Source organism: Typopeltis vanoorti, chromosome 15 (genome assembly GCF_054136105.1).
Source record: "Typopeltis vanoorti isolate ZY-2024b chromosome 15, IOZ_Tvanoo_1.0, whole genome shotgun sequence".
In the NCBI taxonomy this organism is placed as follows: Eukaryota; Metazoa; Arthropoda; class Arachnida; order Uropygi; family Thelyphonidae; genus Typopeltis; species Typopeltis vanoorti.
In genome coordinates, this window is record NC_143563.1 from 19,740,808 (window position 1) to 19,768,113 (window position 27,306).

General features: G+C 35.5%; 1 protein-coding gene across 1 annotated transcript in view; it reads left to right on the forward strand.

The window, feature by feature from the left end:
• Positions 1-3,597: 3,597 nt before the first annotated feature.
• The window catches only part of LOC150098441 (nose resistant to fluoxetine protein 6-like), a 49,153-nt gene continuing 25,444 nt past the window's right edge, over positions 3,598-27,306 (forward strand). Inside the window, exons 1-10 of the mRNA XM_090405496.1 lie at positions 3,598-3,651; positions 5,146-5,361; positions 7,165-7,382; positions 9,056-9,170; positions 11,701-11,794; positions 17,864-17,946; positions 19,870-20,031; positions 25,428-25,521; positions 25,792-25,884; positions 27,097-27,262. Coding sequence (XP_090261622.1) covers positions 5,181-5,361; positions 7,165-7,382; positions 9,056-9,170; positions 11,701-11,794; positions 17,864-17,946; positions 19,870-20,031; positions 25,428-25,521; positions 25,792-25,884; positions 27,097-27,262 — 1,206 coding nt within the window. The 5' untranslated portion in view covers positions 3,598-3,651; positions 5,146-5,180. The remainder of the gene's footprint in view (positions 3,652-5,145; positions 5,362-7,164; positions 7,383-9,055; positions 9,171-11,700; positions 11,795-17,863; positions 17,947-19,869; positions 20,032-25,427; positions 25,522-25,791; positions 25,885-27,096; positions 27,263-27,306) is intronic.

Genomic DNA, 27,306 nt, shown 5'->3' on the forward strand with positions numbered 1-27,306 from the left:
GGAGATATATCAAAGAGTGGTTTATGGAGGAGCCCAGGAGAAGACAGATGACTAGTGCTCAGTATCTCAGGGCTCAGTACTTGGTCCTCTATTGTTTAATTTTTATATCAATGATATTGGGAATACTTTAAAAGGAAGTATCCACTTGTTTGCTGATAATGCAAAAATAGGAAGAGTGATGGTCAATGCACACGATGTAGATATCTTGCAGGATGAATTAAATAGGCTAGCGGTATGGGCTAAGGTAAATGGCTGTCAGTTTAATGTGGCTAAGTGTAAGGTGATGCACTTCGAGAGGATGAGATGACATGCTGTTTACTATATTAATGGAACTGAACTGCAAGAAGTTGACGAAGCAAGAGACTTAGGAGTTATTGTGGATAGAAACTTAAGTTTAAAGGGCATATTGCAAAGGTTGTCAAAACATCATATCAAATTACATGGTTGTTGAAGAACACACTGACAAGCAGGGATAAGAAGTGATTGTCACACTTTATAAGGCATTAATAAGACCACATTTGGACTATTGTGCACAGATCTGGTCACATGGATTTATTGGTGATGAAGAAATGGTGGAGAGGATTCAGAGGCGAGTTACAAAGATTGTTGCAGGTCTGTGGGATGATTCCTACGAGGATAGATCGAAGATCTGTGGGCTCCAAAAACTAGCTGATAGACGTAAGAGAGAAGATACGATAGAGGCATATAAATTATTAAAGGGATTTGATAGGATATATATTGGTAACTTTTTTAAGACCAGTGCAGTAAGGGAGAGAAAACGACGGGTTATCCCTGGAGATTGTGTAAGCGTGTGGTTAACAAGAGTGTTAGGACTAGATTTTTTCCTTGGTGGGTTGTGAATGGGTGGAATGCATTGCCAGAGGAGGTCGTGAATGCTTCGTCTCTGAATGAATTTAAGAAGTATGATAGGGATTGTGTGAATAATGGTTAGTGTGTCAATGTAGGGTCTCCTGCGATGATTGTTTTGACACCATGGAGACACCGTTATGAAAATAATAATAATAAGTTAATCAGACTTTTCTTATTTCGCATCTCTCCTCTCTGTGTGACTTTTTGCACATATTTTAGAAAATTATATTACTAAAGACTTCTCCATGAATACAAACGAAATCCTGTAGGTTATTACTATTATGATGATATCCGTTAGCGAGTATATCTGATCACTGATTATACTAAGCTGCTAAAATATTCTGACATAAAATTCATGCAGTTACCCATTTTATTATTGATCAGTCAAACACCGTATTGCATATATTATGAAATAATATATGCAATATGGAATATACGAAATTATTTCATTATGTATTTTACGATTCATTTGTTACCTCTTTTCAATAAATATCCCGTACATGCTGCAGCCTTTCCTGTGCATGTGCCACTCCTACAAGAAGCTCAAAACCAGCAATTCTCCTCCCATATACCTTACATGAGAGCAAGCACTTTTCCTCTTAATGTCCGATACACACACCAATATTTTTACACAAATTATAACACTCTTCTTAATGATCATAGTTAATCATAAAAAGGGAATACTTCATAAACACAATCTTGTATAAGTGAATAACATTGTCTCAGTTATTGAAGTTCTTATGGGGGTCATGTTGTCTCTTCACCATCGAAATACATTTTCACCAACCAGGTTGGTTCCGCCATTAATGTTCTTCACACCTTAGTAATGAGTATACATTGTAAACCTTTTTTCTAAGATTGTTAGAACGGTATCCTAAAACGTCCTACTTCTCAAATGGTGTGAGGTTGATATTAAATAAAGGGATTGTGAATTTCCTTCAAGTAGCTCTCAAAACCGGAACTACACTTGTTTAAAATGTATTTTAATTTCAAATTTTAAGATTGATTCTGTAATTATGAGCAAATTATCGCGAAGAAAAACATATTTCTTTCTTTATTCGGAGAATTCGTGAGAACTTTATTGTAGTGCGATCCCAAGTACATGTCTTAAACAGTAATTGACCAAATTACAGAGTTTCTTCGATTAATAGAAACGTTCTTTCATTCCTATCCTTTCTAGTAAAACGGAGGTTTTAGCCAGTATTTTAATTATGTCTACTTGAGAAAGATCTCGGAAGAAAAAGAAACCTGAAAATTTTTGTTCGCCACTGAACGTCCTTCGTATGGATATCCTCAAGAAATGTGTTGTCATCGATCAGAGCAGCTTTTAGCATGTGAAGGTTAAAGACCTGAAAGTCTCCATAATTATGATTTGTAATCACACTGCTCTTCAAAATCTATTACATCAGTTCGAAACTTAAAAAAAAAAGAAAAAAAAAAGATAATTCACATAATATATAAAACTCTGTTTAGGTCAACAACTTGCCATATGGAGTGATTGCTGTTTGATTTTTATAACTGTGCGAGAGCTACAAATTTTTATTATCATTATTATTTTTTTTGTATTTTTATTTATCTCCAAAATAGTGTGGAAACTGTAATGTAAAATATACACTGCTGTATATTTTACATGCTGAAACAAAATACACATTACTGGTCTCCAAGAGGTTGGCTGATCAACCTGTATTACGTTAGTACCGTACATGGGTAGTGAAAGGAGAAACTTCTTGATATTCTATTTAAAAGCCAGTATATATGTATTCCTTTGGAAATCAAGGGGAAGACTATTCCACAGTACAGCAGAAGCAGGGACGAAGGAGGGTAAAATAAACTTATTCTGTGTTTTTCAAGGTGTACTGTGAAAGGATGTTGGGAGGCAGCCGTACTCGTTCCAATGGGCTTAGTACAGAGTAGAGGAATTATTGATGCTGATTACGATGAACATTTCTCATACAAATATTTATGGAATATACAAATTGCAGCGTCTAAACGTCTGTGCGAAAAGGAGGGGAGTTAGATGGTATGAGATGGGTCATTCTTCAATCGAATTGCTCTCCTCTGTATTGAGGCAAGCGTTTTGAGGGAGCTTTTAGGAGTCCCACTCCACATGTGAGGATAGTATTGGATAGCTGGAAGGATTTGTGATTTGTATAAGGTTAACAGCTGTTTTGGGATGAAGTAAGGTCTTGAACCAAAGAGAAATCCTAGTTTTTTGGAAGTCCTAGTATTTTATGATCAGATTGGGAATTTCCACTCCGAATTCTAATTATGTAGATTTATCCTTTTTTTTTCTTTTCTTTCTGCGTTAGTACAGTAAAATGGCCTTCATTTTTATGACCTTTCAACTATTACAAATATAATTTTGTTTCTTGCCTAATTTATTTATTCACTAAAACGGTCCAGTTATAAGGGGGAAAAAAAAGGAAGAATATACGTATAATGAAAATTTCAATTCAGAATGATAATGAAAAATAAATAAATAAAAATAAAATAAAGAACCACTTTTCTATTTAAAAAAAAAAGAATAAGATCTGTATGAGGATAACTAGTACGCAACACCTGCACACACATTACGGATGACATAATTATGTTGTTTGCATTGAGATAATCATTAAAAAAAAAAAAACACGAAGTACGTAATCATTGAATGCTTAAACAAAGGCGACTACAATACAGTAACCAGTGTTGCAAAAAGCCTTTGGTTAAGTACATGTATTGTCCGAACACAGAAGCGCGAGCTGTCTTTGGCAGATTGCCAAGAAGAGTCAATTCATATTGAAGGTGAGAAAGGAATAAGGCGATGTACAAATTCGTCAACAACACGCGAAATCACGTATTTATACGTACAATTTTCAACTGTTGTACAAGCAAAATATTTACTTGAAAAACTAGAATTTTCACAAAAGAAAAGCTAATTTTCGGACGTATAATAGTAAACACTCATCCCACGAAATGCATTAATTACCCTATTATCGGAATGGATTCTCATTCTTCTGCCATGCGCAGAAGTGTCGAAGGGTCTCGCATCTGTGGTCGCACAGTATTTGGATTTATTTCGGTTAATCTTGCCTTGTAATTTGAATCATCTTATATAGTATTTTTTGTCTTTTATTTTGTATCGTCCGTTATGGCAAATTTTGTTCAATATTTGCTTCATCTTGTATTCCTACAACATCGATTGTACTGGATACAATTCCAATGAATTAAAATGGTTTCCACTAATTCTAGATCAGCGTGTGTATCCTTACGTTTGAAATTGTTAAATTCAATTAAAATTTTGAATTAAAAATTAAATCACAGCTCCATAACTTTGCATTTTATTATTATTATTATTTTACATTTTTTGTGACATCTAGTTAGTTATGGGCATAATTTTTATTCGGCAGACCACAGAATGTTGAGTCTTTTGAAAAATTTTGAAATGCATAACAGATAATTACCAAAATCTGAAATTTCCCTTTTTTTTTACTATCTTCGTGATGATAAAATGGTCTACTTTCTTTGATTTCGTATTCGCATTATGGGAGAAACGATATATCTAAGATGGCATTTCCCAAGTGCATGATAATTGTTTTCAACATACACCGTTACCTAGTTGAGGTGTCCGAAGCCTTCTTTATCCTAATTTGTACTCTATCCTGCATTCTCACTGCAATTCTCACTGGAAATTCCCAGCCTGATCATAAAAAAAATAAGAAAAAATCCACATGAAAAATAATATAAGAAAGAATCCGGGAAAGCCTTGAAATTAATTTTTTTTTCATTTACAAAATATTTCAATATTTCGTAACACTAACTCGTTATACAAGACTGTGACCTTCTATCGGGAAAAACAGAATGTGTGCTCTTGGATTGGTCATAATTTTTGCAGTATTTGTTGATATTTTGATTTTATTTCAGTATTTTTAATATCATCAATATTAAGGAATCGTTGAGGTGATTGTATAGGACACACACACACACCGGCCATAACATGTATATATGTCAAGGTAACCATGGATGCGAAGTGCATATTAAAACTGAAATACCATTGATTTTACATTGAAATATATGATGGATACTAAGCGTATGAGGAGTGATGTGTTTTATCCATATTGACAGCTACGTAGTTTTAAGACAGAATCAGTGATTTGAAGAAAAGTCGTCCCAAACGATTGACAACAATGAAGAATGCCCGGATTTTATTTCTCGTCTGCTTATTTTGTTCTATTATTTTAACTCAAAGCGATGCAAATGCTACCGAAACGTTTATTGATAAACCATTATATTCAACAGAACAAACTACTTTGCCAATCTCCGAAACATCCAACATGGAACTAACTGCCCAGATAATGACCGGGATCATGAAGCAGTTAAGTGACAGTGTATCTAAGATGGTATTTCCAATACTTGCGAGAATAATCTTTGAGAACGAAATATCTTCTTCGTGTATGCAAGCTGTAATAAAATTGTCAACTGGATTACGACAACTGAAAACCTGGGCTGTGCAAAGTAAGTAAACTGACTTTAAAAAAAAGTGAAGAATTCTATTACGTTATGTTTATTTTACATTTTTATTGTATAACCCAACTGCTTCATATGGGCTTTGGTTTATAAATAACATTAATTTCCGAACTCAAAAGGCATTTTCCTAACAATAATATTAATTTCCGAATTCATAAAGTCTTTTCCTAATATAACCTGGAAAAGGCTAATCCTAGTCCTTATCCTTATAAGGACTGGCTTAAAGGGGCGAAGCAAGAATGCTTTTCATATACCCCGTTATCTGTAGAGGACAGTGTAGAAATAAGGTGTTGTTGAGCAATTAAGGCTCTGATCATGGCAGGAGGGTAACAGCAATAGCCGAGCCTCAGTTAGAACTTCATTGGCTACAGCATTGCCATCCATTTCCATTACCCTCCAAGGGTATTGGATTGAATGAATCAATCACCGCATCTCACGGTCGATTGATTCCAACCCAGCATATATATCATATCAGGCTAATCCTAACTGATAAGCAAAATGTTTAATTTCAACTCTTATAATTTAAAAAGAAAGGTGTACTTAAGAATTTTTATTTAATTATTTATCTTTTCCCTAAACTAAAAAAAATATTTTAAAAGAAGGCATCCTATTTTAAATGCACCATATAATCTTATCATTTTCTAAACATATATAAAATTATATTAATTAATTTATTTTTACATATTTGTAAACGTGATGCTTGTTCAGCTAAGCCTAAATTAACTTGAAAAGAATTAGAAAACTAAACAAACTTTGAGTACATAATTAGACCATATTATCGGCAAGTAATGTGGCCTGGTTTGAATAAAACAAACTACGAATATTGGATGATTAGATTTAAAATAATTGCACAGTTTATATCTACTGGTGATAGCGGTAGCCCTTTTTAAATTAACTTTTTGTTGTTGAATGTATAAAGGATCACAACAATATGTTTCATTGTAGCGAGCAGGCGCAGTTATTTCGTTTGCGGCTGATGTCTTGGCTTTTTTTTTTATTTGTTAATGGGAGTGAGTTAACCGGTCCCATACGGAGGCGGAGGGTTTTTCACCCGGAAACTCGAATTTTTCATAACTCAAAATAGTCATAAAATATACTACGGCAAGAAAGGCAACGGGAACCACCATGCTCATTATCATCTCCCTAGTACGGTAGCATATAGCTACCTCCATCAGCGTATGGCTGAGAGAATACGACCGAGGGTGGGATGCTTAAACATACTGATACTATGCCCTCTTTTTTGCTATCAACTGTAACGAAGACATCAAACTGAGTTCGTTTGACTGTATAGTGTCGTTGACTGTTTCTTACTTTTCAATAATTAATTTTATTTGATTCTTACGAACTTTAATTCATCACAAAAAATAAAATCACACTTATGTAACCATTTTCTGCAATATGCTTAAGTTATTTGGGTTAGTCGACTAAAAGACACTTCGTAAGTTGCAATCTCAAAGCTGATGTTTGTAAAATTATGCACGTAATTTTTCTGACATTTTTAATATTTGGATGCATAAATAAATAAATAAATGTCAAATAAATGTCATTAATTTGACATTTTTAATATTTGGATGCATAAATAACAGGAAGGAATTATAAACTATTTAAAAGGAAAAGAACATTCCACGGGAATTTGTAATCTATTCACCAGAACTTTATTTTTTCTTTTATCTTAAAAGATAAATACAGTTTGGAGAACAGGAATCTTTTTAATAATGTTAATCGCTTTGGTAATTAAAATGATGAAAAAAAAAGAAACAAAATTTGATTTTCCCCTTTTTTTTATTACAGTGTTAGACGCTTGTGGAAAACTTCCAACAGGCCTCCTAGATGGTTCTCTAAATGAATATGGATCATACGACGAATGCATAAGCATCAAAGTGCCCAAACGAAATGGCGAAGAAGATTTTCGTGGCCAGTATTGCACTGTACGCATTTCTTTTCCGTTCTCGACCTTAACTCCAAACATGAGTATGGGAAAATTAATCGATTTAAAGCCTAATGATCCGGTAAGTTCTTCAACATTTTCTTCATTCATTTGTTCATGGGTAGAAAGAATTTCAAATCTCTCGCTGTTTAAAACATTCATTCTGCACACTTCGATGATAGTTTCTATTAACATATATCGTGACGTTTGTTTTGTGGAAAGTATGTCTGAAGGGACATACTTTCCACAAACGTACGATAGGCGATGGATGGGAATTTTGGATCATTCTTCCTGAAGGTGAAATGAGATCCTAGAGCGTTTTGGAGTGGACGTCCCTTGACCTCAACCAACGCTCCACTTCATTCCATAGATGATCAGTAGAGTTGATATTGGGATTACTTGGAAGCTAGTCAAGTGTGGTTACGTTTATGCCTACAAACTACGCAGTTACAGCAGCAGCAGTAGCTTATGGTATCGTACATGTATTGTTCAAAGAAGCAATGTTCAGTTGTTGCTTAGAAAAGCCACAAAGTAGGAAGCATTGCATTGTCGAGAATGTTCACAAATCTTTTGGAGTTCAATGATCGTGGCATCACAAACAGTGGTCTGAGGCCAAACTAGGAAAATCAGGCATACCATCAAACTGCCGCCTTGGGATTTCATATTTTGGTTACGCCATCTGTTAAGAAGCGTTCACTGAGTATCCGCCACATCCACACTCATGCACCTTCTCAGTAGAGGTTCGTGTGTAGAGGCTTAAGTGCTGTGAGGACATCATGTTGGAGGCTTAATGGATTTTTTACAACACTCAAAAAGAATTAAAATAGAATTTAATACTTCCTATATTTCGTCCTAGTCACTAGGATATCTACGGGGATTACAAAAACAATTAATGTAACATGCACACACAAATATTACAATACTAAGCCCAACCACGTGGGTGACACTAAAGTCCTATCTAGGTGGAGCGCCCTCTAAGGGCGGTAGTAGGTGGCCTGGAATGTAAGGTGGGACCTCTGGTGATGAGTGTTTCCCAAATCTTCGGAAGCTTAATGCAACCGTATTTATTAAGATTTGGTTGGTTTCTGAGAGTTGCTGCTGCTTCTAAGAAAAGTCTCTCTTTCTTGAATTTGCTGTGGTGGAGCATGGTGGTTTTCTTCCATGATACCCTGTGGGTGGTGTCCAAAACATGGTCAGCCAAGCCACCCACAGACACCACCCACAGAGTATCATGGGAGAAAACCAGAATGCTCTACCACAGCAAATTCCAATAACTCACTGAGGAAATATTAGTAAATTAATATCATGACATTGCATTATGATATAAACAGTCTGAGCTATTGCGTATTGAGTGAGCATTCCAAATACCAATTTTTTTTCCAACCAGGAAGAAGTTATTATTCAGAACGACCAAACAAATTAGATGCTTTATTTATTCCGCGAAATTCCAGAAAATAAGGGGAAATTAATATTATCAACAGGATCCTTTGAACCAACAGATATCGGTACTAATTAAATTCGCAAAATATTTATTTTATACTTTAATTTAACTCTAATTTCTCGGTTTAAGAATTCAGTTCGTGATTGGTCATTTTACACACTCAATAAATGCCTATTTTAAGTAAGTTCTTTTGAACAAATGCCGACTATCTGTATTTTTGAACTTGAATTCAAACATTATCTTTAGATTAATGAAATCTTTATTTGTGCTTCTCAAAAATGAAGGGAAAAATTTAGATCTTTTCTTAATTGTAGCTGGAAATAAATATTCAAAAGGTTGTCAGTATAATTTATTCCCTGAAACTCCAGCAAGGATTGTGCCTACCCTCTGCTTGTTCCAAGAATGATATCGAAAAGATAGCAAATGGAGGTAAGTGTCAAAATGTTTGTGTTGTTGGAGTTAATAAGTGATGGTATTCTAAACGTATGATTTCAATAAATCATACGTTTAATGTTGTTGTTGTTGTTGTTGTAAACAAGAACAACATTATTAATATTTTGTTGTTGTTTACATTATCTTGTAAGCGTACCTGCTGTTTCACTGTGTAGATATTTACCTCTAAACAAAAAAAAATTCGTTCTACCTAATTATTTTTCCACAACAATAATGGTCAGATTGAAATAAAACTGCAATTTTAATATAGAAATTAACTATAAAATTTGCTTTAAATTTCAACCAGCTAGAGAAGAATTATTATTATTTCGAAACTTCTTTAACAACATTTCTAATGAATGTGATCCTGTTGAAACTAAAACTGAACCTTAGAGACTTCTTGCACGTTACAAATTTCGACATTTCAGATCATGTTAAGTCCAAGAGTTTTTGTAATATACAATGTCGACATTTGGTTCCTTTGTAGTCCCGAATGTAGTTGGCTGAAAGTTTCAAACACAAATCAAAGTAAAATTCATCCCATATGACTGGCATTTGTGTGTGCGGACGTCACATATACTACTAGTACTACTATTAATAATGGAGCTCTCGTAGTTTAGTTGGTAGAAGCGAAGCCGTTTAGTTAGAAAAATCTGAGTTCGAATCTCTCGCATGACGCGAAGAATTTTTACCACTCTTCTTCAACTGAAGGTCATTTATCCAGTCTCATATGGAGATGGCGGAGTTTTGACTCCCGGAAACAGATTCCACATAGTGTCGAACATCCTCCATGCGTAACTCGACCCATGTCCGCTGCAACAACTCCGTCAATTCACGTTCATTTTGTGGAAAAGGATCAGCAGTTCTCGCACACCATTCTAGCATATCCCACACACATCCAATTGGGCTACAATCAAGGGAGTTTGGGGGCAAGGCAATGTGGTGAATCCGTTGTCGTGTTCCTCCAACAGCTCAGTCGTCACACGAGCCCAATGACAAGTTGCGTGGTCCTGCTGAACGATCACACCGTGGTCGGGGTAGACCTCCTGCAGATATGGATGGAAATGGTTAGCTAACAGATCCCTGTAGCAGTCACCATTCATTGTTTGTGAGATGATAACCAACGGACCAAGAGTGTGCCTGGTCTATCATGAAACCCCTATCCCCTGTGCAAACAGGGGATAGGATTTTATGATATTTAAGGCAAATGAGAACAAGGCTATCAGCAGAGTGCAACAGAATACGGGACTCGTCACTCCAGACGACCTACTTTCATCTGTTAACGGTCCATTAGCGACGTTTCTTGGCCCATGAGAGGCTTTCTGTGGGATGCCTGGCGGTCATCATGGGTACCCTTTTACCCAAGATGACCCCCAGGCATCATGGGTACAAGGGTACCCATGATGACCGCCTCTATCTCTCCTTCAGAGAGAGAGAGATAAACACCGCCGTATTGCTTCTTCGATTTATTTTGGCGGTGAATCAATCGATGAAGAGTAATTTAATGTTTCACTAATTTGAAAGTGTATAAGAAAAAACCCCAAATTTAGGAACATCGAGGAGAGTGCGAATGGGATATTCTTGTAAGAAAATCTTACAAGGATATTCATAAATATTACAATTGCATTATAAGTTATTCGATGAAGATGACATGAAGTTTAATAATATGTTGAATAAAAATATTTCAAATTAGCCCACACTAAGTCATGATATTATCCTCTTGACTTTATGGGTACAGAATGTTTTACCTTCAGGTACGTGCATTAGTGAACCTCCAGGTTCACTAATGGACGTTCGTTCCCATAAATGCTGACTAGTTGGAAAATTACTATCTGAGTATTAACTTCAGAACAGCCTTCACCCAAACAGGCTATCTTCGGCTGGGAAACATTCATTTTCAGAAATATCCCTACAGCTGTCTTATGGTAGTGAAATTGTCATTTTTATCTTTAATACATTGCAGAATATCACCATCCAACCTTCCCAATACCCTGACAAGAGAACTTGATACCTAACAATAACAAATGACCTTCGTAGAATATTATCCGCATTAACAAGAAATTGATACAAATGCCTTTCTGTATATTGTGGGTTACACAGCGATTTTATTAACCATAAGGCCACGTTGCTTTCTACACATTGGCAAACTGCTACATCATCGTACTCAACCCCGAACAGATGGTCCGATCGGTCAAAGGAATGAATTTAATTACTTTTTTGATAAGGAGGTTTATTAAAACCTTCGATTAAAAGTTTGCCTCACGAGGACTACTATTAGTAACTGTTTTATATTTAAATTTCTCCATTATTTATGCACTCTTTTGGTGTGAATTCCACCTCGATATCCAGTGTATGTTTTGCTTCCTAAAAAAAAACAAAAAAAAAACAAAGTACTCATTCACCCCACATCTCTGGTAAAGAAAAATAAGTTATTACTTACTTATTTTTATGTACGTTATGTTTAAATGCGAATTGATACACTTGAAATTGATACACATTTTACTGACAAGTTTCTGATTATTCGCAGTGGTGAAGTCTATCCATGGATCCATATCAGCGTCTGTTCCCAAATGTTTTGTGGATGAACCAGTCAAGGTGGAAACCGAGCACATCGTCTTCCTGTAAGAAATTTGATTCATTTATATATCTGTTTTCAATAAAGTGTTTTAAACGAAATTTTTAATAGATTATTACCACAAATGATTTTTAAGACTATTTCAAATTATAAAGCAACTGTTAATACTTAAAATAGAATTTTATATCGCAAATTTCCGAATATAAAATACTAAATAATTGCCAGTGTCCAAAATACTTTAGGGGTTTTATCAACCTGTATGATAGTTTTTTAAATGCACACACATATTTTTTTCGATGGTAGTTGTTGGCATGGATCTTTGTGATTGTTTTTATGCAGAAGGTGTGAGACTACCGCCCCGCTTATTGGAGGACTGAAGTGGATTGAAAAAGTTCCATGCTTGGGTGGGCTTTAGAGCAGGGTTTCCGGATGCATAAAACCAGAAAAGATATAAAAATATATAAAATAAAAAAAATTAAAAAAATCCTGCACGCCCATGGTATGATTTATGTACTATGACCCTCTATCCTAAAAGAAACCGGACTTTTCGAAAATAGAAGAAACTAGTGGCGCCACCTGTTGCATCGTTTTGTTGTCGAAAGCGGCAACCTTCATTAGTGTTGTGTCAACTGTTTATGACATTTGTTTCATGAGAAGCCGAGTTATATTGCCAAGAGCGACAGTGTGTTTTGACGAACGGTCGGAAAATGAGTTTCAAACAGAGAGCTGCGATTGACTTTTGAGTTAAACTCCCCAACCGGCCACGACGTCTATAGAGGTCGAGCTAATTCTGGATACGAAGCTCTAAAACCCATTGAATAACATGGATAAGGTGCAATTTGGTGTCACTATTTCATCCACATTGGCCGGTAGGGAGGTTTTAAACTTGGTAAACGTTTTACCGAAACGCATCAAATGCTTCAAAAAGCATACGGTGATGAATGCTTATCCCGTACTCAAGTTTACGAGTGGAAACCAGGAGGTAGATTAAGTATTTTTTAATAAATAGCCAAATTTCCCGAACCTTTCGGTCGAATCTCGTATAATGTGGAGATTATTGTTAGATCTGCACAAAGGGTATGATACTGTTATCTAATGCGACGATAAATTGGTTAATATCAAAATTAAAATCTTTAAATTCAACTCTCCATATATCCATTCTCAAAAAATGGATTGTACATAACTCCAGTTTTTATTTAAACCCCGTTGTGCATCTGAAGTTTGCTAGAATATTTACAATTAGTTCTCCGTTGTTCTTTCTTGCATACTATCTCGGAAATGTGCATCATTCCCAGCATTATGATCATGACGTATTTTCGTGTTTTGATTTTTACCTTTTATGTCTGAATACAAGAATTTTGCAATTAGATAAACACAGCAATGTCGATCCACACGGGCGATTCAAGGACAGCAATAGAGTCCTCACCAGCAAAGAATTCTTCTATTTCATTAAAGACAAAAAACAACAACAATAAATAATAATAATAATAATAATAATAATAATAATAATAATAATAATAGTAATAATAATAATAAATTATTACAAATTGGACAAATTGGACCTCAAAACCAGAACACTAATGACTGTGCATCATGCATTACATCCACGAAATGATGACCGGTTGTACCTACCGAGGAGAACAAGTGTATGGGGTCTGTTGCAAGTGAGACAGATTGTGGAAGAAGAAGAAATTAGCTTAAAAAGTTACATCGACAATAGCTCTGAGCAAATGCTTCAAGCAGTTACACAAGAGGGTCTTCTAAAATCAACAGGAAACAAATGCGATTACAAAAAGGAAGAATAAAATAACCGATATGTGCGCTGGAAAAATGAACCTCTGCATGGCCAGTTTCTTCACGATACTGAGGACATAACTGAAGTAAACAAGACGTGACAATGCTTACAATATGGATATGTTAAAAAAGAAACAGAAGGGTTTATTCTAGTAGCTCAAGAACAGGCATTACAAACCAGTGCAATGAAAACAAAAATTTTGAACCTCAATCATAACAGCAAATGCAGATTATGCGATCAGAAAGATGAGACTGTAGAACATCTAATCAGTGCCTGCAGCAAAATAGCTCAAACTGACTATAAATACCGCTATGATCAAGTGGCCAAAATAATTCATTGGCATGTATGCAAAAAATTTGGCTTTCCTACTTCTGATAATTGGTGGCAGCATAAAATAGAGACAGTACTGGAAAACGAAACAGCAAAAGTTCTCTGGGATTTTAGAATACAAACTGATCGGCATTTGGAACACAACAGACCTGACATCACAATTATCGAACATCGACAGGTTTGGATTATCGATATTGGAGCACCCAGTGATAACAACATTAACAACAAAGAACTGGAAAAAATTACTAAATATCGCGATCTGACAATCGAAGTTGGCCGACTGTGGCTTAAACACACCAAAGTCATCCCAATAGTTATCGGTACACTTGGCGCAATTTCAAAGAAGCTATCCAACTATTTACGACAATTAAACGTCAACAAAGTGACCCCCATATGTCCTACAAAAAACAGCATTACTTGGAACAGTCCATATTTTGTGACGCTACCTGATGGACAACAGGATTTATTCTAGCAGCTCAAGAACAGGCATGGAAGAACTAGGATTAATTCTCGACAAAGTTAACAAGATCAGTAATAACAGAGGACTTCAACTCAATCCCTGCAAGACAAAGATTATGGTTCTCAAAGGAAGTACAAAAGAGACAGGGGTCTTGAGAAACAAGTGTATCTTAATGGAGAAAGAATTCAGCAAGTCAGTAAATTTGAGTACCTGGTGACAGCATAAAATTGAGACAGTATTGGAAAACGAAATAGCAAAAATTCTTAATTATTTTGACATTATTGCAATAAGTCCAAAAGGCACACTAATTATCCATTATTTCTTTGAAGAATTGCTGTTCAGAAGACGTCAGAAGAAGGTTAGGAATGGATAAAATAACAGTCAGAGACCTGTCTAAAATCTGGAAGGATGGATCTATCTCCATGGAAACAAAGTTGAGGATTTTGGATGCAATTGTTTTTCCAACAGCGACTTATGGATGTGAGACTTGGAACCTAAAGAAGTCAGATAAGAAACGGATATCTGCTTTTGAGATGTGGTGTTACAGACGGCTGTTGAGGATATCAAAGACTTGAAGGAGTACAAATGAATGGTGTTAGAAAAGATCAGTAGAACTTTAAAGCTATTTACGGATATTGACAAGAGAAAGTTTAAATATTTTGGACACATTGAAAGGATGGAAGGGGAACTTCTCAGAACAGTAATAGAAGGTAAAGTTCCGGGAAGAAGAGGAAGGGGTGGACGGTAAATGAGATGGATGGATGGTGCGTGTGGAGTGACTGATCTTCAGAGAGTTGAGGCCGCCAGAAAAGCAAACAACAGGATTACATGGCGAGGCCTGGTGTGGTACAACACCGAGCATCCGAGTGACCCTATGACATCTGTAGATGTTCAGTGAACATATTTTTTTTTTTTTTTTATTGTAAACATAACAATCTAATATACAGGATTAACCGGTTTTTGGTTTTCTCTGCAGTCAGACAGAGAGGTTACATGCTCATACTCTTGTTGAGGTATGTTACATCGAAGTCACTTATAATAAGGCTAATTACATTTAACATAACCTGCAATTAACATAACCATATTGTGGTTATACATTTAACATAACCACAATATTATCTATTAACATGAGAGTGCCAGCTGATTAACTTTCGCACTGTTAAGCACAACAATCCTTCTTTCTTCCCCCTTTCTTTTTTTTTGGGGGGGGGTAAAGGTGTCACTTCTATGCTGGAAAGTGGATTATAATGCAGTCGCCCTGCTCAGCCAGGAGTTGATTCCGTGGATTCCATTCTTGGTGGAAAAGATCTAAGGTGTTGTTTTGCCTATGGTGGTGATGTTCGTGTAGGATCCGACATCTCACTTTTTGTTGGAAGGCTGCAGTGAGTTGGTCAGTTGCCTCTCTCTGTGAAGTTGCTGTGCTGTCTGGTCTTGTATGTCTGAGGTAGAAGTTGTATATTACCGCTTTTGCGGTGATGAAAAGGTAATTGCAGAATGAATGGTTATTTGGCTCCACATGGACGAGATTGAAATATTCCTCTTCTGTATGAAGATTACCACAGGTAAGAGCTGCCGTTTCCCGAGTCAAACTGATTAATTTAGTGTTGACTGGGCATTCCAAGTAGACATGCCGGACCGTTCCTAATTGGTAGCAGAAGAGGCAGTTATCTGAGACGTTTGAGTTAAATTTTCGTAATATAGTAGGAGTAGGTAATATATTATGCCACATTCTCCACTGAATATCTGCGTCAGGTTTGATGGCTCTTGTGCGATATGGTAGATCCCATTGAAATAGTGTTTGATCAGATGATGCAGGATTTTCCATCAAAGTGCTTTGGTTTGACTGTTGTGTTAGGGTGCTGTAGATCTTGTTGGTGTTGCTGGGTGTAAGTTTCTCCCATGAGTTATTGGTTTTTATCAGAAAGATAGGCGCCAAAACTTCCGAGTTTGGAGGAATAAGCCCCGCTTCTGTTATGCTATCAGGCATAGCGGCTTGAAAAGCGGCCTTTACGGTGTCTATCTGCTCAGACTCATTCCCATATTCCAGGTTTTCGAGCGAATTTGGAAAGCGCCAGGTGAGGCTTGGAGAAAGAATGTCACCCAAGATCCTCACGTTTCGCCAGCTCCATGGAGGAAAGAAAAATTCTTTCTGAGTGATCAGGCTTCTTACCATCGTGTTGTGAAAGATGGGTTCCATGAGGATTGCAGGTAGGGATGCTGTCTTCACTGTGTGCTGGAGGTTTAGCTTCTTCCATCGTCGAAGGGCGTCTTTGTAGAAGTTTGTTAAATTTACAGGCACTTGAGCTGTTGTCATTCTTAAGGTGGTGGAGAGAGAGAGACCTCTAGTGGCAGAAGTGAAAATATACTCAGTGGTGCACTTGTGTGATATTTCCTGTTGTAGGGCATTTATGAGAAATCGAGCGCGGAACGTTGTTATCCTGTTGTCAATGGAGACCAACTTTTGTCCTCCATCTTTGAGAGAAGTACATAGCTGAGAGTAGGAAAGCCAGTTTGTTTTATTCCATATGAATCGATATATGGTTGACTTTATTTGTTTGATGAATTGAACTGGTGGCGTAAGGATCTTTAGTGTATGCCAAAGGACACTGGTGGCTATTTGGTTAACGATTATTGTTCTCCCTCTTGTGGAGACAGAGGCTCGTATTGCTGCCCACTTTCCTAGAACTTGCTTGAAACGCTTGTTTAGTGTTTCCCAGTTCTTATCCACATAAGAGGGTGTGTTTCCTAGGTAAATCCCCAGGTATTTGTTTCCCTCTGTGGACCAGGTACCAGACATTGGGGAATCGGTTCGGTTTTTCCATTTGCCACACCACAGTCCTATGGTTTTATGTGTGTTTAGTTTGGCTCCTGAGGCTGCCTGATATTGTTGGTATGCCATTTGTATGTTATGAAAGTCCTCTTCTTTGCGGGCTATGATTGTAACATCATCAGCATATGCTGTCAGGGTTATGGTTTGGTAGGGAAGTTTAGGGCGGCATGTTTTGAGCAGCATGCTGAGTCTACACAGAAAGGGTTCGATGGCAATTGTGTAAAGAGGACCGGAGAGTGGACAGCCTTGTTTAATACCTCTGCTGTATGGTGCAGTTATGGTAAGCCTGTTGTTTATTTTCATGCAAAACTGTGCCTTGGCATACAACATTTTAATAGAGTGAATGATGCCTGAGCCAAAGCCAAATGCTTTCAAGCAGTTGAAGAGGTAGAGGTGTTCAACGCGGTCGAAAGCTTTTTCTTGGTTTAGTGTTACAAGACCCATTGTTTCACTGTTGTTGTTCGCTATGCTTATGAGATCCATAGATAGATAGATAGATAGATAGATACTTGACAGACGTAGATTCTTGGGTGGAATCTGAATTGTTCTGTATCACCAGTCAAATTGTTGTTTAAATAATGATTTTTAAATCTTGTGTTTTGACTGTGTGTCAATTATGTGAATAAATAAATAAATAATAATAATAATAATAATAATAATAATAATAATAAATATATTAATTAATTTTTATCTTCCTTAGGTCGATAGTAGTAACACTTGTTCTCCTGGTCGTCATAGGAACTGTAATAGATCAGCGGCCCAAGGAAAAGGATTCAAATCCAGGTGAGTATGATTAGAGCTAACATCTGATATTTACAACATGTATGATAAATTTGCCGACACCCTAATTATTTGGACATTATTGCAATAAGTCTAAGGGGTACACTAATTATTTATAACTGCGTAAATAACTGGAAATATGCGAATTGCTTTCATGAGCTGCGATGAGAATACAGATGGTGATAACAAAAGTCAGAAATGGTTCTTAAAGACAGTATAAACTGATGGAAACAGTACTGAAGAGGGTTAGGTCTTTTTCTCCTTCATGGTACCTTTATGGGATTCTTCCACATTGAAGTTCAGGAATCAACATATGATCTCGTTTCAGTCAGAACGAAACATACTGAATAAGGAGATGATTTTATTTCAATGGAGAGGTTATACCTATCGTCTGAACATCTCCACGAATGCTGATATTCCCCTGAATTAACAGTAAAATTAATGCGACTGTGGTGTCGAACGACACCTATGGTATATTTTGTATTTTTATATTAATGACCAATACTAAAGTTTTTATACCGAAAAGCTATATTTCTGATGAGAACCCGAGTCTATCTCTTCTGTATAAATGGCTTTAGTAGTACTTTTCAACTTGAGAAAGAATTACCTTCGGTCGCCAGAGAAATTGATTTCTAGCAATCCACAATCAGTACCAAGTACAGTATATGATAGATTTACAACCTATCATTGTAGAGCTATATAAGAACTTAACATACAGCAGAATGTTCTTAGCCCTCAGAAAGAACAGCATATTTATTATGCTTTTATTATTATTTTTTTAAATATATTTTAAAAAAAGATATACTTCATTTATTTAGCTATTTCAGAATACTGCTTATATAAGTTGCTTTGCTGTTTTAATCATTAAAAAAAATCAGCTAACGCCTTTTTATTCCCGTATGTAGGTGAGGCCGTTTTAGCCCTATCTAACTTTTGGAAACTGAGTGGGCAGTTCAATCTCCACTGGCAGCCAATTAGAGATAGATGGCCCAAGGCTATCACTAATTAAGTGGCAGCACGCAGTGAAGAGTGACGGCTCAACAAGTGCTGCCATCTCGTGGTCCCTAATCCTAACACCCGTATTTAATGTCTGAAATAATGTGAGTTCTATGGTTGATTTTCTTGAGTTTACGTGACGAATAAACTCGCTCGCCCATGCCAGAGATCGACTAACTCGGGAATCACTCGAAAAAGGGCTTAGAAAAATTTCTTCTAGTCGCCGACTAGATTCGAAACCAATTCGTGTGGTCAAGCGCCGTGGTGTGCAAACGCCACATCCACTGAGCTACACAGGCTCCTATCATATTAGTTTTAATCTTCTCTTCTTCTTCTTCTTCTTCTCCTTCTCCTCCTCCTCCTCCTCCTCCTTCTTCTTCTTCTTCTCCTCCTCCTTCCTCTTCTTCTTCTTCTCCTCCTCCTCCTCCTCCTCATCCTCCTCCTTCTTCTTCTTCTTCTTCTCCTCCTCCTTCCTCTTCTTCTTCTTCTTCTTCTCCTTCTCCTCCTCCTTCCTCTTCTTCTTCTTCCTCTTCTGCAGCTTTTCCCAATTAAGTAGGGTCGCTGTTTGTGGCGAGTCTCCTCCACAACCTCCTGTTTTGGGCTGTAGCCACATCCAAGTTATTCATCCTCAAGTCCTCCACCATCTCCCTCCATCTCTTCTTTGTCCGTCCGCAGTTCATCTTCCCCTGCACATCCATCTGCATTACCTTTCTTCCCACATACTCCTTCTCCCTCCTCATCACATGACCAAACCATCTCAATCTTGCCTCCTGTATCTTTGCTCCTAAGTTCGTAACTTTCACCGTTCCCCTTACATCAGTTTTAAACATATAATATCAATATTATTTTGGTCAGCGGAATATTTACTGAGTTCAGTTGCCGTCTTGTGGAGACAGATTGTTATTTATTTGTTTTTATGTTTTTTTTTAGGAAATCTTGCCATTGTTCTCTGTGCATTCTCATTAGTGAAAAACTATGAGACACTAACTGGACCTCCTCCGAAATATTCTTTCCTTTCTGGTATGAAGGTTATCAGCATGTGTTGGATCTTGTATGCGCACACCTATATTTGGTTAATGTATCAGCCAGTAAGTAAGTAACTTTTTATATTTTTCATGTGAGATCACTTTATTCTATTTGTCTGTAACAAACATTATTAAATACAGCTTGACTCACTTCGAAACTTCATGTGGAAAAAAAATCAAAATTCACATATTTCATTCATCTGTTGGTACAGCAATATATTTCAAAGAATCCTAAATTGCCCACAACTGAAAATCGTATATGCGGAGTATGATGATGATATCATTTACACATTTTAAATTCAGTCAATTTCTGTTTTTCTGCTATGCATGCGGTGTGGCCTGCACATGACGTTCCACTTTTTCTCAACATCATATACATATACATATATATATAGTACTAACAACACCAAAACGCAAAGGCTAATAATAAAGAACCCTAGAATTACTCATCCTTCACCGTTAACGATATATAGTGATACATACCATTGCATTAACCATGGAAGTTACCACTGCTCCGAAATCACACCCGTAACACACGCTGAATACCCCGGTTTGTACATTGACAACCTTGAATGGACTAAACACGTAGAATACCTTCAAACTACGCACTATTACTGCAAAACGTTTCCAAGCAATAGATATGACGCCAACCAACTTAAAAAAATGCTATAATATGGAATTGTGAAACATTACCAAGGTATAACTGTCTACGCAAACACAACAAACAGTCACTTATCAAATTTAGAAAAACTTCATCGAAGAATCTTTTCGACGGTGCTTTGGAGATTCGATATACACCAGGAAATAACCGAACCTCTAATGGCAAAACACAAAATCCTGAGTATAAAGAATCTAAGACACTACGTACTACTAAGACACTGTTTCAACAACGCTTATCCCAATAACAGAGAAACTTACCGCATAACAAGACCAAACACAATTCTCTTCAGAACCAGGCATTATAGAAATTTGTATGGAGCAGCCATGAGGGAGCATCTCCTACCCACATTTGCACTTGATGTTACCAAACATCTGAGCAGTTAAAGATCATTAAAAGCCAAACTATGGAAACTGTATCAGCACTTTTAGAACTGCAACAGGTACCATACATTTTACACGAAACATATTAATTATTATTAATATGTTTCGTGTGAAATGTATGGTAATCTTATTATATTCAATATATCAATATCACTATGCATAATGTAATAGCATTCATCTTACTTTCTACTGCATGATTGTACGAAATAGCAGGAAATATATTTTTATTGTAAATGCAAGTTATAAGGATATTATTTAAACTTTATATTGAAGCAAAAGTTGTAAAATTTAGTATTGTTGTCTAAAAATGTTTAGTTCTACTTACTGTAACAGAAAAGTACTCAACAATGAAATTTTTTATCAAGTATTTATAAAAAGTGTAACTACTGTGGAAGAAAAATGATATTATTATTGATATTGCTATTAAAATTGTTATTGCTATTCTTTTACATTCAAAAATACCTTCTTCTTCTTCTTCTTATTCCTTCTCTCCTCTTTTACTTTGCGGTGTCAAGGATTTTCTATTCATTAGCGAGGATAAGGTGGTTAGTCCTATGCCTAATCAAAAATATCTATTGTACAAAATGTTTGTATGACAGTCTTAATTTCGTTTATATATTTAAGTACTCAGCATAAACGAAGTTTTTATATGCTGAACACTTTTTGTGTACATGTAAGTTCTTTGAAGGATAGGAAATATTAAAAAAATTATTATTATTATTATTATTATTATTACATGACACCTCTAAGGAGTTAAAGGGCTCATAGTTACACATGTACAGTATGTATTAGATAGGCGTTTATTATTCTAAAATATATTTAACAGACTTATCCTTAATTTTTTAATTAGTGACTTTCTCTTTTTCACTTCTCAAGGATTTTAGACAAATCTCGTTCCTCTTCCATTGCATATCAATGCATGGTAGAATTTGTAAACCAAGTTCTAGTATCTTTATGCTATCTACCTCTAGTTTCTGAAAATTCAGATAATTTACAATTTTAATGAGTGTATCATGAGCAAATTACCAGAGGTAATGACAATATAGCAAAACCTAACGAACACGATGTTATACCCATCTCGAACAATAATACATGTATTTCTTAGCTATTATTGCATACTATTGAAAATATCGTCTGCGGCCGTTAAAAAATCCTATAACGCCTTTTATTTCCCCAAAGGGTGTCGACAAGTCAATTTAGTCCTATCTTTCGAAGACTAGTTGGTAGCGTAGCCTCTACTCTCAGCAGAGAATAGCTTGCGTAGGATTACAGCGAGTTTAATTGGCATCTGCCAGGAGAGAATAGCAAACTGCCACCATCTCGTTGTCTGCATCCCAAATACTGTACATTATTGATTGAAATAATGCAAGTTCTACTTTCGCTTTCTATCTTTCCGTTCATTAAATTTATCATCTATTTTAAGAAGTTGGTTTAATTTCTGTCCCCACTACAACACGCCTTGCATTTAACAGCTTGAGAATATGTTTACAATGCACAAAGTAATTAATATCGTTTTTAATTTTTTAGACTTGCTCCTGTCTGGTGTGCATTTCTTTGGCACCTTTCACCATCCTATGACTGATGTTTCATTGACTTCACCTTTGTGAGGTTATTTCTTTACTTCTTACTGCGAATTATATTTTAATATTGTATGTTATTCTTGGCATCTTCTTTTTAAAGGAGGAGGTGTCCTTCGTGTATAGGGTGTGTGGTTATTTATTTATTTATTTTTTTGTTCTGGGTATATTAGCTTTGGGGGGATACAAGACTTAATGAATCCTATGTAACATTTACATGGGATAATTCCAGCAATTAAATACGCAACTCATGATTGTGAATTTTGATTTTAATGTACAAACTTGAAATCTTAAACAGGAAATCAGAGGAATATTATATGGTCTAGAGGAAACAGTCTTGAAAGATTTGCACCACTAAAAAGGTCATGGCCTTTATCTTTACCAAGTCCGTTGCGAGTGTCCATACTGAGGCAATGCTTTCATGGCTATGTTCGTGCACGGGTGAAAAAAAGGACGTTCCTTACACTTTAAAATTGGGACCAATCAACTAAAGGAGATCATTCAGACAAAAAACATTCGTAAAACTACAGAACACTTACCTATAATACGCACGCCTATATTTTAAATGAAGCAAAGAGTGATGTTGTAAACCTCGGATGATGCACGCTATCTCTTCGAATTTTTTAAAGAATATATACACATTTACTATATCCAGTGCCAGGTCGTGGCTTGAAATCGTGGGGGTGCTGCAACTTTCGAAATATACATATACACTGTAAGTACAGTGTATACGGGTTTGGATAAAATATCAAAATTATGGTAAAAATTAAAAAAAAGATTAAACATGAAAAAATATTGTTTATTATCGATAAAATTATACAGTTTGGTATAATTCAAAATTACTTAAAAATTACTATAAGAAATGTTATGTCTTTAATTGTAATGTCCAAATATTTAAAGAGACGGAGTAAACACGATAAGCACTACGAACACTCTGCTACTGGCGCAACACTGCATACAAACAACAGTGGAACTGAGCGACGGACAGTGCCGCATTACGCTAATACAGTGGTTCTTAACCGCTGTTCCCCGATACACTGGTGTTCCGCGGAATTTGAATAGGTGTTCCTCGAGAAGTTCTGGAATTTGACATTTTTAAATTAATTTGTCAGCACAAATTAATTTAACGATGATTTAATTGATGTTTAACTAATTATTAATTAATAATTAATTATCAATTATTGATTAATAATAAAAATCAGCTAAATTACCAATTAATTATTAATTTATACATTATGAAATAACCAAGGTGTTCCGTGAAAATTTCAGGATTTGTGAAGTGTTCAGTCGTAGAAAAAGTTTGGGAAACACTGCTAGTCTAATAGCTCGCATCTCACTGTGACGTGCATATGCTTGCGCGCGTAGCAATATGACACTGTGGAAAACACAGTGCCGCTAGAGTCCTTCGCCCTTCTAAGTGCTACAAGAAGGATTTTTATTATTTTTATACAAAATAAGAGAATGGTATAGGATTGTTGATGATAAAATTAAATATTACAAGCAAATATAAAGAAATTAATTTATATATCGAGAAAAATTGGGGGTGCTGCAGTTCCGCTGTGCCTATGCACTAGCCGCCCCTAGTTATGTCGTATTGAATTCTGATGATGTTTTTGATCAAATATATGGAGAGTTTTCAAGAAAGGATATTAAAATTTTTATAGGTGAATTGAATGCCAAGATTAGTGAAGTGGATTCATAAGGCCTATTCACCATCCTGTCAACATGTATTAATCCGCTGTGTTGATTACTGTAATGCCATTATCGCCAGTACCATTAATTATCACGAAATTTGATTATTGGAAGTACAATATTTAATCATAAGGCAATTCATAAAACTACCTCAACTTCTCCTGAGAGAAACATCTCTAATTAAAGGTACCTCCTCATAGTAGAAGCAAGATGATTGTCTCCAATTTGACAGATGTTAGATCTTATGGAGTTAGTCCTATGAAGTATTTATTCCTACCATGTCATCTATTAATATGAAAAGAAATTTTCATATTAGTATTAGAAAATTTCATATTAGAAATTTTCCGATGTGCATCCCACATCGGAAAATTTCATAATGAAATAATGATGGTAGCAACCAACTAGGTGACAACCATTCAAGAAAAAAGAAATTCGAAAATAAAAATAAATACACGCCTTCAAATGGAACAATACCGAAGTTTAAAAGAAAGCAACGTATTGTATCAAAACTTGAATAATAATCGTAAAGATTTCCAGCCTAGAACAGTGTTATGCTGGGACAAAGTGGAAATCAATGTAGTGGAAATAAAACTAACTAAACCTACTACAAAAGCAAGTTCATAAACTTTGAATACTGATTATTGTAATCAGGAAGACGTGGATAAGATAAAGAGTCTGAACATCTAGATGTAGTTGAATCAATACTATTAATTAGGACATTAGAAGCAATAGTCAAGAATCTCAAGAAAAATAAAAACACGTGGGTTGGTCTGGGAAAAGCAAAATGAATAAAATGTGGACAAAGAATTGAAACAGCTGCGCTGGCCACGTTGCCAAAATCAGGATTTATGATGCAATCGTCAGTAATTCATTCAAGAGACTTTCTTCCTATTTATAGAACATCTTTGTAGATTCCCTATTGATAAGAAGACTCACACACACACACACACACACACACACACACACACACACACACACACACACACACACACACACACACACACACACACACACACACACACACACACACACACACACACACACACACACACACACACACACACATAATTGTTTGAGTAACATATTTTTTGAAACTCTTTTCCCAAGCGAGCACCTCACCGAAATCTGATTGTTTTTCTTTCTTATTTGACAGAAAACTTAACGTTTTACAACAAACAACTTAATAATTTCTTAAGTGGCGGTTACTGGAATGCCTTTGTGATCGTAGATTCCTTCTTCTTTATAACGTAAGTAAAGGGTATCATTATTTTCTAATATTCCACTGGGATTCATTTATTCTATAAAATTCCTACTTAATTATGTTGAAATAATTAAAGTATTCCTTTTAAGTGAAGTTAATTTTTAAATTTAGAATTCAATGAATTATTTATGTTATTTATCAGCGCCCCTTAAACTGGCATGACCTTCGAAATAAACCCTTTGTCGCCTGTTTTGTATTTTATGTATCACTGCGTTCAGTTTATTATTTATTATTTATTTATTGTTTATTATTTCAGCGGATTTCTCACAGCACTGCTGACCCTCAAAGGCATGTCACGTACGAAGGGTCGAATAGGTATAATAAATTTCATTCTACAGCGATATTTTAGGTAAGGACTCTTTCCATTATTTGTGTGTGTCTTACATATTTAAATATTGTATCCACCGCACTAAATAAATTGAGAAATATAATATTGAATTTTAAATTAGTTTTGTCATTTTTCATTAATTAAATGGCTCCGCCTATGTAGAAACATAGGGGGAGCCATTGTTGCAGTGCATGTGCATCTTCTGCAAAAAATGGATTTTCAACAAAGGAGAATTTATACCTAATAATACCTGCTTTTGTGTTTTTGTTAATAGACAGTAATTATTAAGTGGTATTCAAAATTAATGTGCAAATTATGCTTATCTCTCTCTTTATTATAACTCTTTCCATTATTTGTGTGTATCTTACACATTTAAATATTGTATCCACCGCACTAAATAAATTGAGAAATATAATATTGAATTTTAAATTAGTTTTGTCATTTTTCATTAATTAAATGGCCCCGCCTATGTAGAAACATAGGGGGAGCCATTGTTGCAGTGCATGTGCATCTTCTGCAAAAAATGGATTTTCAACAAAGGAGAATTTATACCTAATATTACCTGCTTTTGTGTTTTTGTTAATAGACAGTAATTAATAAGTGGTATTCAAAATTAATGTGCAAATTATGCTTATCTCTCTCTTTATTATAACTCTTTCCATTATTTGTGTGTGTCTTACACATTTAAATATTGTATCCACCGCACTAAATAAATTGCGAAATATAATATTAAATTAAATTAGTTTTGTCATTTTTCATTAATTAAATGGCTCCGCCTATGTAGAAACACAGGGGGAGCCATTGTTGCAGTGCATGTGCATCTTCTGCAAAAAATCGATTTTCAACAAAGGAGAATTTATACTTAATAATACCTGCTTTTGTGTTTTTGTTAATAGACGGTAATTAATAAGTGGTATTCAAAATTAATGTGCAAATTATGCTTATCCCTCTCTTTATTATAAAAGTGTAATTAAGTGAAGCGCGGTAATATGCAGCACATGTCATAACACATTCAGTGAAAACCTCAACTGTTGTAAAAATGCAGATAAGTCAACTTAAATTAAATATAATATTCAAGAATATACGAACTATGATATATGGATTTGTTTTCAAATTATTCGCAATTCTTTGTATGCTTAGCGGAGATAAAAGTACTATTTCCTAATATTAAAATTTAAAGTTTGCTTTATGATGTTGCTTGGCTAATTGGAAAATTCATCTTCTTCCAACCAGGTTGATGCCATTATTAATGTTCACCACCGGAATAATGTTCTTCATTCCTTGGCTATCAAGTGGTCCAGAATGGTATTATATTGTAAACAGAGATCTGCAAGCCTGTTACAGAAATTGGTGGACGAATCTGCTTTTCTATAACAATTGGTTAAAGATATCCGATATTGTAAGTTTACTTCATTTGCATTATTTTAAATAGTAAATTTAATT